This window comes from Erpetoichthys calabaricus, chromosome 3 (assembly GCF_900747795.2).
Source record: "Erpetoichthys calabaricus chromosome 3, fErpCal1.3, whole genome shotgun sequence".
Taxonomy (NCBI): domain Eukaryota; kingdom Metazoa; phylum Chordata; class Cladistia; order Polypteriformes; family Polypteridae; genus Erpetoichthys; species Erpetoichthys calabaricus.
This window is the reverse complement of record NC_041396.2, coordinates 298503478-298518678: the sequence shown is the minus strand read 5'-3', so window position 1 is coordinate 298518678 and position 15201 is coordinate 298503478. Positions and strand designations below refer to the sequence as shown.

Below are 15201 nucleotides of genomic sequence, written 5' to 3'. Positions count from 1 at the left end.
CCGTCGATTAGTTTTGACCGAGATGAGCTGACATATGAGGACGTTTCATTGACGAGGCCAGAGGATGGTGGAAAAAGTGCTCAAGTGCTTTTATTAAAAACCAGTCAAAACACAAGTAAAACCAACAAATGTGTCAATGGTGCAGTGTTCAAAAACAAAGTACATATAGAAATCCATAAAATCCAGTGAAAAGTGAGAATAAAAAATAAATCCATTAAAATCCGAGGTTAAAGTGCAGCCTAACTTGTTCCGATCTCAGCCCACCTCCTTCTCCCGCTCCCCAGCTCACCCATTGCTCGAGTAGCCAGCGGAGACTCAGTGGCCACGAGCTCCATTATGCAGACCCCCATCTTGACCGCCTCCAGACACTGCAGCCAGACTGTCCGAGGTCGGCTCTCCTCCCTTCTTCCATTGCGCTCACTTGGTCGCGCCTCGGATGGGCACCTGCCTTGCTCGCCACACTCCACCCGAATATTCAGTCGGGTGAACTAGACCCTAAAGCGCCACACCTACCGCTCCTTCACAGGGCCCCGGACCCTCTTGCTATGACTGCCTTTCACGTCTTTCCATTTCAATCTTTTTTTTTTTTTTTTTTTTTGTGATTTCTCCCATCTTTCCTTTTGCCAACCCATATATGTACACCCGCATCTCCGTGGGCACAGCGCCTTATTCACACGCCGCAGGAAGCCAATGAAGCTCCAACTACCTCATTAACTCCCCGCGGTCGTGCAGTCGCGCCCACGGAGTGCGACACGGCTCTATGGATTGAAAACTTGGCGCTCTTGGACCCGCTGTACCACAACTTGCATATCTGTAATTTTGATTTTTTTTTTGTTGTTCTCTGCAGCCGTGCGCTTTGGCCGAATCCCCAAACGAGAGAAGCAGCGCCTCCTGGATGAAATGCAGAGCTACATGAACAGCCTCAACGAGTCGGCGTCCATGGAAGTCGAGTCTTCCCCTGATGTGCCCTTCAGCCCGGGTGACAGCCAGTCAGATGAGGCCATCTGCGCCATTTCCAGGGCCTACCGGGACATCTTTGTGAGTGGACAGGACCGGCTGGGCAGGAGGGCTAACATGGCGAGTAACAACAACAACAACAACAGCAGCAGCAATGGCAGAGCCCCCCCTCATCAGCAGCAACAACACCCCCTGAATCCTCCGCCACACCCTGACCACGGCTGCCACGCCACCTATCAGCATCCGGCGCTCTCCAACCAAGCGTATCCCACCTACCCGCCCCAGTTTGAGGGGGCTGCCCACTGTGCCGTAAGAAAGGAGCCAGCATTTGGGTATGTGGACAACAATCGATTCGGTGGTGGCGTCGGACCACCCATGCAGCTTTACCCGAACAATTACAACTGCAACTACGCAGAACCCATGGCTCCCAGCTCCTGTCCCTGGAGGATGGCGGGCAGCACAAAAATACTGGTAAGTCCTCACATCACTCAAGGGGGACCCCCCCGGTGGTATTCAAATAAGTCAACCGTGCCCAAGAGGCTTGTGCTCTGTCACCCCCACAGTCACTGTCTTCTGCTGGTGTTTGACACGCTGCCACCCTTTTCCTCCCGCAGGCCTGTCCACTCAACGCTGCCCCCTACTGTGACCCGGTGCGCAGCAGCCAGCAGGTGTGGGAAGACTTCTCACAGTGCTTCACGCCAGCTGTCAAGGAGGTGGTGGAGTTCGCCAAGAGTATCCCGGGCTTCCAGGCGCTGTCCCAGCAGGACCAGGTGATGCTCCTCAAGGCGGGGACCTTCCAGGTAGGTGCCAATTCAACACCTTCAAAGGTAGAGTGAAGACCCCGAGTGAGCCTTCTTAACTCCTCTAACAACCCCCTACCTGAAATTGCAGGTGCTGATGGTCCGCTTCTCATCGCTGTTTAATCCAAAGGAGAAGGCGGTGACATTCCTGAATGGGCACACGTACCCTCTGAGTAGCTTGCAGGCCATGGGCATGGGACCACTGCTTTTCTCCATGTTCGAGTTCAGCGAGAAGTTAAGCTCCTTGGCACTGGACAGAAATGAGATGGCCCTCTTCATGGCGGTGGTGCTGGTGTCAGCAGGTAAGACCAGGACAAGTGGAACAGTCTTTAAGTGTAGTCGGCAGGATACTTAACACAAATGAGATGTCCCTCTTCATGGCGGTGGTGCAGGTGTCAGCTAGTGAGACCAGGACAAGTGGAACAGAGATGGCCAAGTGGAGTGGCTCTCTGGTTCCTAATATATGGGCAAAAACGGAAGTCTTTAAGCGTAGTCGGCAGGATACTTAACAGCAATGAGATGGCCCTCTTCATGGCGGTGGTGCAAGTGTCAGCTAGTGAGACCAGGACAAGTGGAACAGAGATGGCTGAGTGGAGTGGCTCTCTGGTTCCTAATATATGGGCAAAAACGGAAGTCTTTAAGCGTAGTCGGCAGGATACTTAACAGCAATGAGATGGCCCTCTTCATGGCGGTGGTGCAAGTGTCAGCTAGTGAGACCAGGACAAGTGGAACAGAGATGGCTGAGTGGAGTGGCTCTCTGGTTCCTAATATATGGGCAAAAACGGAAGTCTTTAAGCGTAGTCGGCAGGATACTTAACAGCAATGAGATGGCCCTCTTTATGGCGGTGGTGCAGGTGTCAGCTAGTGAGACCAGGACAAGTGGAACAGAGATGGCCGAGTGGAGTGGCGCTCTGGTTCCTAATATATGGGCAAAAATGGAAGTCTTTAAGCGTAGTCGGCAGGATACTTAACAAGTCCAGAAAACCTGAATATTACTGTCTCAGCAAAATGGTATTTTACTGGGTAGTGAGGTTCAGGGTAGAGCTATTGATTGACAAACAGTCATTTCATTCTGGGAAGCGTTCTTTCCATTTGAAATTGGTTCTTTTCAGACTATGAAAAGGTTCCTAATATATATACAAAATGGCAGTCTTTAATTGTAGTCGGCAGGATACTAACGTTGAAAAATAAAAAAAAATGAACTTTTTTGTCTAAGTAAATGGTTCTTTCGTGGCCTTTTACTGGGTAGTCTGGTTCATGGTAGAACTATGGCTTGACAAATAGCCATTTCATTCTGGGAAGTGTTCTTTGCATATAAGGTTCCTAGTACTGTATGTATGTACACAAAATGACAGTCTGTAATTGTAGTCGGCAGGATACTAACGAATCAGTAAAACCTGAACAGATTTGTCATTGTCTGTCTGTTCTTATTTGTGGAGCCTGATTTCAGAGTCTGTTCTAGGAATTTTGCTGCCCAAGGCAAAGCTGTAAATGGTGCCCCGCCACCCCCTTTGCTTTCAGAGGAATCGTCACTGCCAGACCTTGAGACGTGGAGACAGGAGTGGGGAAAGCAAAGGACTTAGGACTGCGATTTCACAATTTGCAAAGTTGTCGAGTTATAGCAATGTCTGTTTACAGGACTGTCTCAGAAAAATACTCTCTTTAGGGGTGTCATTTCAGAAAAAAGATGGAATTTGCTGTATTAATAGTCACTATTTAATGTTGTGTAAAGAAAGCCGCACATAACTTATAAAATAAGAAAACAGGTTATCTATTTAAACCACCAGCTTTATGTACGCTTTTTGATGATGGTGACAATTTTTTTTTTTTTTTTTATGAAGACATTACCATAACATATACGTGTTGTTTAAATTAATACAATGTAATAGATTATTATTATTATTATTATAATACAATAAATCGGAAACCTGGCATAATGACAACATTCACTGAAACCGTGACTACAATGATTATCTTTACCCACAATTCCTATTTACCGTATGCTCGTGTATGTAAATGACGCCATCTACCAATCCAACAAACGCGCAACTGCCTTAGCGCGCCCAGAGCGAATCTCACAAATGGTGGTGAGCAACAGACGACGACATTTGCCAAGTTTTAACACAAGTTTTAATTTGCGTCCATTTGGCAGACGATCATAGTTTGGGTTAAATCCGCTTTTAGCAATTCACTCGGGAGCTACAGTCGTGTTGCTTTTTCGATCGTTTAATTTTATTTCGCCATGTCTGTTTCATCAACGCTACAGCTCGAGTGTTATTAATATTCTTGGCATCATCATCATCGTTGTTGTTGCTACTGTGCGTGTTTTTGTCGGACTGGGTAGGTCGTCAGATGTTAAGACCAATCATTGCTAGTATGCGAAAATAATAGCTTCTTCTTTCGGCTGCTCCCGTTAGGGGTTGCCACCGCGGATCATCTTCTTCCATCTCTTCCTGTCCTCTCCATCTTGTTATGTCACATCCATTACCTGCATGTCCTCTCTCACCACATCCATAAACCTTCGCTTAGGCCTTCCACTTTTCCTCTTCCCTGGCAGCTCTATCTTTAACATCCTTCTCCCAATATACCCAACATCTCTTCTCTGCACATGTCCAAACCAACCCAATAATATAAAACAATATAATGGTCATTGAGTACGAGTGTTCGTAGGGTCTGTATTGTTTAAAAATATATATTGCGTCGCCCAGGGCCGTTTCAGCCTAACAGACTGAGCTGTGCATAGTGCAGACAGTGCAGCCGCTGCAGAGCCTCACACCATAAGCATTTCTTTGTGTTCCGCTCCGCTGCGCACATAATAGGTATCTCTACATAGTGCTGCAGTAATGCGCATTGACCACTAGAGGGCAGCCTAGGCTCTTGCCTTGACCGCATATGCTCAGAAACGGCCCTGCAGTGTTACGGATCTAAATAAGTTAAAGGTTCTTTCTGGAACCTTCACATTGAACTAGGGTCTTTAGAGCGGTATTACTGCGGGATATATTTATTTGGGTCACTCTGAGTCGTGAATTACAAGTGAAGTGAATGAGAAAGGGTCGTGGAACGATATGCAGAAAGCATTACGATGGGTCGCTGCTTACCTGGCTGTAACAAAACCCCCCTGGACGAGCGACGATTATTCAAGAGGCCCCAATCCCCCAGACTATGGTTGGGCGTGAGTCTCTAAAATGGATAGATGAAGGTTGGCTGCGGTTTTTGAAGAGTGAGTAGGACGGCGGACTGCGGCAGTTCCTCAAGGGAGAAGAGACAAAGGTCCGCGGCTTTGTTAGTTGATTTTTTTGGGGGGACAGCGATCGTCCTTGCTTCTACGGAGATTTCGGGTTACGAGGACACGCAGTAGGCTTCGCGAAAAAAAAAAAGTTTAAGAACCAAAGATGGTTCTCGCTTGGCATTGTTGTAAAGAACCACTTTTAGTTGCAGTTGGCACCTTTTACTTTTAACTGTGTTGGTACCAACAAGATGCGATCTTTTCGGGGTTAAAACAAAAAGGAGTTGGGAATGGGGCATTAGGAGTTTATGTGAAAGGAGCTATATGAGCCACGTGTCCCCCAGTGTGTTTTTCAGGTGTTGAGACGTTTGCCTCGTTGTAAGATTCCTGTAAGGCGCTATATAAATACTTAATTAGTTGAACTCCTGATAAATCCTACCAGCTCTAAAGGTGTCCCATGCGATCCACAAAAAAAACCCCACTTTGCATCCCATGTGCCAGGCCACTAGCAGTGACGTGAAAAAGTATGCGCCCCTTAACTATTAAAATGTCACTCAATTCAATTTATTTTTGTATAGCACACTTTACTGAGAGGCAGAGCCCTGTGACAGACTTGGGTCAAGTGCAAGTATAAATCTTTTAAATTGCTAAATTCAGAATTGGTACACATAAAGACCCCGATTTGTTTAAGTAGACGGAAACACAGACGATTGGAAATGTTTAACCTAAGTGGAGCCCAGCACTGACTGACCATTAATTAATTATTGAGCTGTGGCCAGTTGACAAATGAGGAGAGGATAACAAAAACTCCAGGCAGCAGCATCAATGGGGGAAGTTAAACTCCCGGGCGTCCACAGTCCGTTATAACAGAGAAGATCAAAAGCACAGTCGCCGTCGTGGAGACCTCCGACAAATGACCGCCCGCCCCCTGCTGGTCATTCTGTAGTAGAGTCCGTGCCCAGTCTGATGAGGGAATCTTTCCATCCCAGTATCTGAGATGACTTTCCATGAGCAGGAGAGCAGCTTGGCATTGACACCAAGTGCCACATCAGGATATGAAGGGGTACTAACCTTTAGTTATGAACAATAGATGATTTATATTCTAGGATTTCTTGCATGAAATGTGCTATAAAATGAAAATGTATGAGCGCAGTGCCTGGTTAACCGATCAATTGTCTCCTGCCCCTCTTGTCTTTCAGACCGCTCCGGCATCACTAATGTCGAGGCAGTTGAGCACCTCCAAGAGACGCTTATACGCGCCCTGCGGACCCTCATCACCAAGAAGCACCCCGAGGACTCCACTCTTTTCCCAAAGCTGCTCCTGAGGCTTCCAGACCTGAGGACTCTTAATAATCAGCACTCGGAAAAACTGGTGGCTTTCCGCATCGACTAGCCGCGCATGGCATTCTGGGAGGTGCGGTGGGGACAGGTGAGCACCACAGAACAGTATGAACTGACGCCCCTTTCCGCATTTTCTTCACTTTTTTTTTTGGACAGTAGTACCGTCCATCAGGTCGGGTGCCCTGGACTTCCAGCTACACAGCGCCACCTGCTGTTCGACATCTTCTTTTTTTTTTTTTTGTTACAAGGATAAGAAAAGTCCGCTTATCTTGGACACTCCTGTTCTTTTAGTTTTTGGCCTTTGAGAAATCCTTGTGCTGATTTCCAGCAGACTGGGGACAATTTTGGAAGCTGAAGACATTCTTGCTTCTTGCTCTACAAATTCCAGGATCTAAGAAGAAAAAAAAAAGAATTAGAGTCAGAAGAACCAGGCATGTTCACCTGGAGCTTTTATAACTCCAGACCTTAGTGGGGTATATGGTGTAAGAGAGAGAGTGTAAGTGTGAATGTGTGTACCTACGAGTGTTCTCCAGAAGACCCATATTTGAAAGCCCACTGCCTCTTTATTCGTTCTTTGGGACTTGTTTTGTTTCAGGGAGGTGTGGAGTATATGCCAGGGCTACCCTGTTGGTCTGGGCAATTGGGTGGCAGTGTGTTAAGGCTGAGTGACTTTGATCGTTCGTAGCGTGCCACTCCTGAAGATTCCCTGATGAAATTCCAGAATGTGCAGGGTGGCGAAACGGCGTGTGGCAAACGGTGGAGTAAAATATGAGGGGTCATCTCTTTAGATTTATGTTCATCCTTTTATTATATCTGGCCACTAATCTAAAATGTGCTTATTTAAGCTTCTCCTCCATGAACTTGTTCTCAAATGCTAATACTGTAGCTGCTTTCCGGGAGGTTTCTTGTGGTGCAACAGCGACGCCTAGTGGTGAGAAAGTGCCTTTTATGGTCGAGCAAACGTCTTGAGCGTGGAAAGAAAGCCCTTATAATTTGTAATCTGATTGGATCAATCCAATCGCGGGTGCGTTTAAAGGTGTATGAGTCTATAAGATTTGCGCATTGTACAACATATAATATGTGTGCGTGCGTATCTGTGTAGAAATGTGTGTATGGCGGCGGTTAAATACATTTAAATATCCCAGTGTACACATCCATACATGTAACTTAAGGTGCCTGGCATAATCGGAGCTCCGTGCCACACGGTGACCACGCCGGCTGAGCAGTGCAGGATTTACGTATAAGCTACACAAGCTATAGCTTAGGGCCCCCAAAACAAATTGTCCGAGTGAGCAATTGTCATATATACTTAAAATATACTACAACATTATTTGTCCCAATCAGGCCCGGCCTTAGGCATAGGCGAAGTAGGCGACCGCCTAGGGCCCCGGATCGACTCCTTGGTCTAATTTTCACACATTTCACAGAGCTTCCAGGGGGGCTCCTGGACCCCCCTTTCGCCTAGGGCCCTATAATACCTAAGACCGGGCCTGCGGCTGAGTGAAAGCGTTTTGAGTTGGATTCGCTTTTGAGTTCGTCTCCAATTGTTGCGCGCACACAAGTAGTATGGACACGCATCAAGGCGCATACACGAGTAAACGGGTCGTCTGCTGCCTCGAGGCTCCGCCCACACTGCGCGTGCCCAAAGGCTCTCCCTGGGACGGCCAGCCAAAAGAGGACCTCCATGGGCTCAAGGGGCGAATTCCAAACCAATAATTTTGTGAACTTCCACTTGGGATTAATAAAGTTATCTATCTATCTATCTATCTATCTATCTATCTATCTATCTATCTATCTATCTATCTATCTATCTATCTATCTATCTATCTATCTTCTGTTCGAGCCCATACTTAAACATACACGTGCAATGACGAGCCCACTGTGACGACCCCATGGCCAGAAAGACTGCAAAAGAGTCACCAGTAAAGGGGTCTCAATAACCACGTGACAGCTTGACGGCCGCACCGTCACTCCCGTTATACCCAACGCTGATGTCAGCAGCGACCTGTCTGGCCTCCCTTTTTGTGGTGGTCGCCACCCAGATGTACCATTCTTTCAGTCAAACTGACTGAGTGAGATTATGTTTTATTTTATTATTATTACTTTTTTTTTTTTGCAATTGCGTTTTATGCACTTGCTAATAACTTTGCACTTGTTTTCTAATGAAAACCAGAAAGCTCCTGTTCTGGAACATATCGTCGACGTTAACTTCTTTCCTTAAATGAAAGAAAGGGAAAAAAATTTTTTGGCTCTTTTCAATGATATTCCTTCTGCACAATTTTACATGTGAAAATGGGGTCTGGAGAAAATATGCTACTGTTTGTATATCTCTGTTCTGTTATATTTAAGAGAAATAATTAAAATGATGGTTTTTAAAGTCTAAAATGTGTCTGAGAAATGATTTTTCGATTTATTGGAAGAATTTGAGTCTCACGTATTGGTATTCATTGAGAACATCATCACTAATACTTACTTTTAGGTAAGTGCCTTTTAGCGGTTTCCATATAGCGTCTGAACATTTTACCCGAATTTTCACAAGTCAAGTCAAGTTGGAGAGCCTGCACTGGTACGTTGCCGCACCCCCCCCCCCGCAACTCTGGATCCCGGTTGGCCAGTCCCACCCTCCGGAAATGACCTTCTATCTGCCACAGCCAGGTGTTACGTGGGCGACAACTTGGCTTGGTCCAGCCACTCGGATCACCAACAATGAGGATCTTACGAGCCGGATCACTGTCAGGGAATCGCGCCACATGGCCATAGTGCCGTTAACTGACGCTCCCTCACAGTGCAGGTCATGTGCCTCATTCGGGACTCCATGAGCAACACAAAGTCAAACCAACGATACCCAAGGATGTCCCAGAGAGACACAGCACTGAAGGAGTCCAGTCTTCGTCTCAGGTCACTGGAGAGCGTCCATGTCTCACAGACAGGGAGCACCAGGACTCTAAAGGCTTGGACCTTCGTCCTTTTGCAGAGATATCAGGAGCCCCACACACCCCTTTCCAGCAACCTCATGAATTTTAACCACTGAATTAACAATAAAATAAAAAACTCTGGGCGGCACGGTGGCGCAGTGGGTAGTGCTGCTGCCTCGCAGTTGGGAGATCTGGGGACCTGGGTTCGATTCCCGGGTCCTCCCTGCGTGGAGTTTGCATGTTCTCCCCGTGTCTGCGTGGGTTTCCTCCGGGCGCTCCGGTTTCCTCCCACAGTCCAAAGACATGCAGGTTAGGTGGATTGGCGATTCTAAATTGGCCCTAGTGTGTGCTTGGTGTGTTTGTGTGTGTCCTGCGGTGGGTTGGCACCCTGCCCAGGATTGTTTCCTGCCTTGTGCCCTGTGTTGGCTGGGATTGGCTCCAGCAGACCCCCGTGACCCTGTGTTCGGATTCAGCGGGTTGGAAAATGGATGGATGGATGGATAAAAAACTCTCAATAATTTTCCCTGACTACAGTGGGTTGGCACCCTGCCCGGGATTGGTTCCTGCCTTGTGCCCTGTGTTGCCTAGGATTGGCTCTAGCAGACCCCCGTGAGTCCGTGACCCTGTGTTCGGACTCAGCAGGTTGGAAAATGGATGGATGGATTTCCCCTGAATGAAGCTGAACCTGACACCCCTATTTGGTATCTCCCATTCTTTGTTCCCCAAGACTTGAAGACTTTCATTTTTACGTGGTGGGTTGTTAGCCAAATTCTGGGCTCGGTACCTGCAGAGAATGGCGGAGCAAATCAGACAGCAGCAACGGTGCGACTCCAGATACACACCCTGGCAAGACCCAGTATAATCTTCATCCCTGCATGTGGAGTGTGTATGGTGTGAGAGGAAGCACTGATTGAATGATGTTAATCTCTCTGTTAATTAATTATCAGTAATCTGAGGGTGGCATAGTGGCGCAGTGGTAGCACTGCTGCCTCGCAGTAAGGAGACCTGAGTTTGCTTCCCGGGTCCTCCCTGCATGGAGTTTGCATGTTCTCCCTGTGTCCCTGGGTACTCCGGTTTCTTCCCACAGTTGGGTGCATTGGCAATCCTAAATTGTCCCTAGTGTGTGCTTGGTGTGAGTGCACCCTGTGGTGGGCTGCCACCCTGCCCAGGGTTTGTTTCCTGCCTTGCGCCCACGTGACCCTTAGGATATAGTGGGTTGGATAATGGATGGACGGAGGTTGCCTTTGATAATGACAGTAACCAATTGAACAAAAAAATTAAATAAATACCCTTAAGAAGGCCCACCTAGGGACTGCAAATTAATGTTGTGTGTGTGTGTGAAGATTTAACTTTTGCCCACCCAGGGACCTCACATGAATGTAGCCAGGAGCCATTCCAAGAGCTCTGTGTCTTTTGGGATACACAGAAAGACCACCTGTTCCCCTCAAAAAGGGATTTCTTTTTTTTTTTTTTTTTTTTAGGTATTCTCGGGGGGGATTTACTGCACTGCGGTGGGTTGGCACCCTGCCCAGGATTGTTTCCTGCCTTGTGCCCTGTGTTGGCTGGGATTGGCTCCAGCAGATTCCCGTGACCCTGTGTTCAGATTCAGCGGGTTGGATAATGGATGGATGGATGGATTTACTGCAATCTTTAGGGTCGTTGTTATGTTTCAAGGTCCGTTTTCAGAAGAACTTCAGCCTTCTGATATATGGTCTCATATCATCTTCAAGCCCCTTCTGGTACAATGAAGAATTCCTAAAATCTTCACATTCACCTGATACTTTACTGGAAGCCAGTGCAGGGAAGCCAGAACTGGTGGGATGTGATTTTTTTTTTTTTCTTTGTGCCAATTAGCACCCATGTAGCCCCATTCAGTGCCAGTTAGAGGCGGGAAAAAGATGATTGACAGACACCCAGCAGGAAGAGAATGGCAGTAATTGCTTTGTGTGTCAGGATTTTAACTTCTGCCCACCCAGAGATATCTGGTACACCTGCCAGCCGGGATGCCAGAAATCTAAAGACATCTATGACACTTATGAACGAGGTTCATATACTGGCCAATGTCCATCCATCCATCCATTATCCAACCCGCTATATCCTATCGACAGGGTCTGCTGGAGCCAATCCCAGCCAACACAGGGCACAAGGCAGGAAACAAACCCCGGGCAGGGCGCCAGCCCACCGCAGGGCACTGGCCAATGTCTACATATAAAAATTTCTTTCTTGGTACAGACATGATGATAGACAATGACCCACACACATTTGCTGCAATAAACCATCCATCCATCCATTATCCAACCCACTGAATCCGAACAAAGGGTCACAGGGGTCTGCTGGAGCCAATCCCAGCCAACACAGGGCACAAGGCAGGAACCAATCCCGGGCAGGGTGCCAACCCACCGCAGGCAATAAACCAAATAATGCAATTTATTCATTATATAAGCATAATAAATGATGGATATTTGCAGTTATAAATAGTGTAAGTGCCATGAGGGATTACCCAGCATCCCATCTAGAAGGAGAGGTGACCCCTTTCTACGTAAAGCTTAAAGGACTGGTGTCCCGACCAGGCTGGGAACTGAACTATTACAGTGGTTCTCAAACTGTGGGGCGCACCCGTAACAAAAAAGGGGGGGCACGAAGATGTGAAAAAAAGAAAAATCGAATCGAAAATATGAAAACTACATCTATTGAAACCAAAACAAATTAAGTTAAACTACATTCTAATACTAGAAAAATAAATATAGATTTAGATAAATGTTAATAAAAGTTAAGTAGGTATAATAAAATATGCATCTATGATACATCCATCCATCCATCCATTGTCCAACCTGCTGAATCCGAACACAGGGTCACGGGGGTCTGCTGGAGCCAATCCCAGCCAACACAGGGCACAAGGCAGGAAACAATCCTGGGCAGGGTGCCAACCCACCGCAGGACACACACAAACACACCCACACACCAAGCACACACTAGGGACAATTTAGAATCATTAATTTAAAAAGAACAAATTGGTATTAGTGGGCTCCTTGAGCCTGTCTGTGGCGTAATTTTTAAACTTGTAGCAGTGTATCGGCAGCAAAAAATATAGGAATAAATTTTATTAGGGTTTCAAAAAAAACGTTAGGGGGGCGTGATTAAAACTTCTGAAAGCTCTGCAGTGACAGACCATCCCTACTTTGTGACATTTCTGCCCGAGTCCAGAAGATCCTCCTCCGGACCCTGTCCAAATACTAGAAATACTTCTAGGGTTCTGGCTTAAAAGGATCCCTCCGCTTCACCTCAGGGAGTCGGAGTCGGGAGGAAGAGGAAGGATTCACCATCCCTGAGGGTACTGTGCTGTGGAATTTGAAGAAACAAAAAACATTGTTTTTGAACCCGTGTTTGTGTCAGTGGTGTCCAAGGTTTGGGGCACAGTGAAGCCCCCTGTCACCCACAATAGATTTATATATTAATTTATATGTGTATAAAGAGTTAGGACAATAACCGACATATCAAGTCAGCTTTACGTATATAACACCTTTAACACAACTGCCAACTGACCAAAGTGCTTTACAGTAAAAACTCAATACCCAGTAAAGGTACAATTCTAAGAAACTAAAACCTAATAATTCTAAATGTTAATAAATAAAAAACTGTACACAATATAGCCATGGCCAAAAGTCCTGAGAATGATCCAAGTGTTGGTTTTCACAAAGTTTGCTGCTTCAATGTTTTCAGATCTCTGTGTCAGATGTTTCTCTGGTACACTGAAGTAGAATTTCCCATTGGGATTAATAAAGTATCTATCTATCTATCTATCTATCTATCTATCTATCTATCTATCTATCTATCTATCTATCTATCTATCTATCTTTGTTAAATGGTGCGACTTAAACCACCTACAACTGAACACCAGCAAACCCAAGGAACTGGTGGTGGATTTTAGGAGACCCAGGCCCCTCATGGACCCTGTGATCATCAGAGGTGACTGTGTGCAGAGGGTGCAGACCTATAAATACCTGGGAGTGCAGCTGGACGATAAATTAGACTGGACTGCCAATACTGATGATCTGTGCAAGAAAGGACAGAGCCGCCTGTACTTCCTTAGAAGACTGGCATCCTTCAACATCTGCAGTAAGATGCTGCAGATGTTCTATCAGACGGTTGTGGCGAGCGCCCTCTTCTACGTGGTGGTGTGCTGGGGAGGCAGCATTAAGAAGAAGGATGCCTCACGCCTGGACAAACTGGTGAGGAAGGCAGGCTCTATTGTTGGCATAGAGCTGGGCGGTCTGACATCCGTAGCAGAGCAACGGGCACTCAGCAGGCTCCTATCAATTATGGAGAATCCACTACATCCATTAAACAGTGTCATCTCCAGACAGAGGAGCAGTTTCAGCGACAGACTGCTGTCACCGTCCTGCTCCACTGACAGACTGAGAAGATCATTCCTCCCCCAAACTATGCGACTCTTCAATTCCACCAGAGGGGGTAAACGTTGAACATTATTTAAGTTATTGTCTGTTTTTTACCTGCATTTTTTATTACTCTAATATTTTTGCTGCTAGAGTATGTGAATTTTCCCCTGGGATTAATAAAGTATCTATCTATCTATCTATCTATCTATCTATCTATCTATCTATCTATCTATCTATCTATCTATCTATCTATCTATCTATCTATCTATTTATCAAGAATGCTGGCAGTCACCGCCAGTTTGCACGCTGGTGGTCGTTTCGGGTATCAACGGATAATAACATGGATACAAGACCGCAAGATCACCTCGTATCCTACCCAGAAGGGGGTGGGTTAGGGTTGATTTCACCCTACAGTATTTTTAGTCGACCAATGAGAGACGTGTACCAAGTTTCAAGAGAATCGCTCCAGCCGTTCGGAAGTGATACTGGAACATACATACATACACACTTTATTTCTTGTTATCCTTTCATATCCTTTTTAAATTATATTTATTTATATTTTGACAACGCAGGTACTGCACCTAATTTCATTGTATTTGCTACAATGACAATAAAGATATTCTTTTTCACACACACATACATTGACTTTTATATATACATAGATAAATTTCAGTTGGCAGCGTGCACATTGACTACTGGTTATGTTTCATATCTCATCAGCATTCTCTACACACACATAGACAGGTAAGGCGCATATTTGGCTAAGAAAGAACGTGACATTTATAGCGGCGAGAGAGAGCGGAGAGAGCGCATTTGCTCCTCACCCTCCGTGTTTTCTAAATTTGCCGTTGCAATTCCACAATTCATACTCATTCAATACTAATGAAAGTATAGAGTGGTGTACAAAAAAAAAAAGGATTTCAATTTTGAAATATTTACTTGTTTTTAAGAGCTTTTTATTCTGATGCTTTAATCAATTTTAATACAGACTGTTCTAAAGGATAACAAGAAAAATAAACGAATATTTTATTTAAGGTCAAAATGTAGTTTTTAAATATTGGACTGTTTTTCTTCCTTAGTCTGATCGTTTTTTTTATAAAATTGAAAACCGTTTATGGTCTTACCTAATGAAGCCCAAGCGCCTGTCCTTCTCTACGAAAATCTCCGTCACTTTCTTATAAAAGTCTTCCTTATTTTTCTTTAGTTTTAAAAATCTTAATCTTCCATTTTGGCAGTCAGTCGGAACAAAATATCAAAATTAACGGAGCGCTGCAGTGCACTTGACTTTCTGATATCGCTAAGTTATTGGCGCCTCCACGTAGAACAGCAGCAACGAGTGCCTGTTCGGCTCACATGCGCCCCCTTCTGGGCAGCACGCCCCGTCGGCTTCACATTGTGCCTTTCACTGTCCGATCAGTAAGACTAAATATGTCACACGCATTCACTAAAGATATTATCCAGACTGTGGATAGTCAAGGTGTGTAATAAAAGTGTCTGCAAACAATATACTGACAACATACAGAGAGACAGCGACAGGCACGGGCCACTTGCACGATTCACCCCTG

The 15201-nt window shown here is 45.7% G+C and overlaps 1 protein-coding gene across 1 annotated transcript in view; it reads left to right on the top strand.

Annotated features, from left to right (window-relative positions):
• The window catches only part of nr1d4a (nuclear receptor subfamily 1, group D, member 4a), a 49350-nt gene extending 42634 nt beyond the window's left edge, over nucleotides 1-6716 (top strand). Inside the window, exons 5-8 of the mRNA XM_028798577.2 lie at nucleotides 848-1428; nucleotides 1572-1757; nucleotides 1849-2059; nucleotides 6183-6716. Coding sequence (XP_028654410.1) covers nucleotides 848-1428; nucleotides 1572-1757; nucleotides 1849-2059; nucleotides 6183-6376 — 1172 coding nt within the window. The 3' untranslated portion in view covers nucleotides 6377-6716. The remainder of the gene's footprint in view (nucleotides 1-847; nucleotides 1429-1571; nucleotides 1758-1848; nucleotides 2060-6182) is intronic.
• The last annotated feature ends 8485 nt before the right edge of the window (nucleotides 6717-15201 follow it).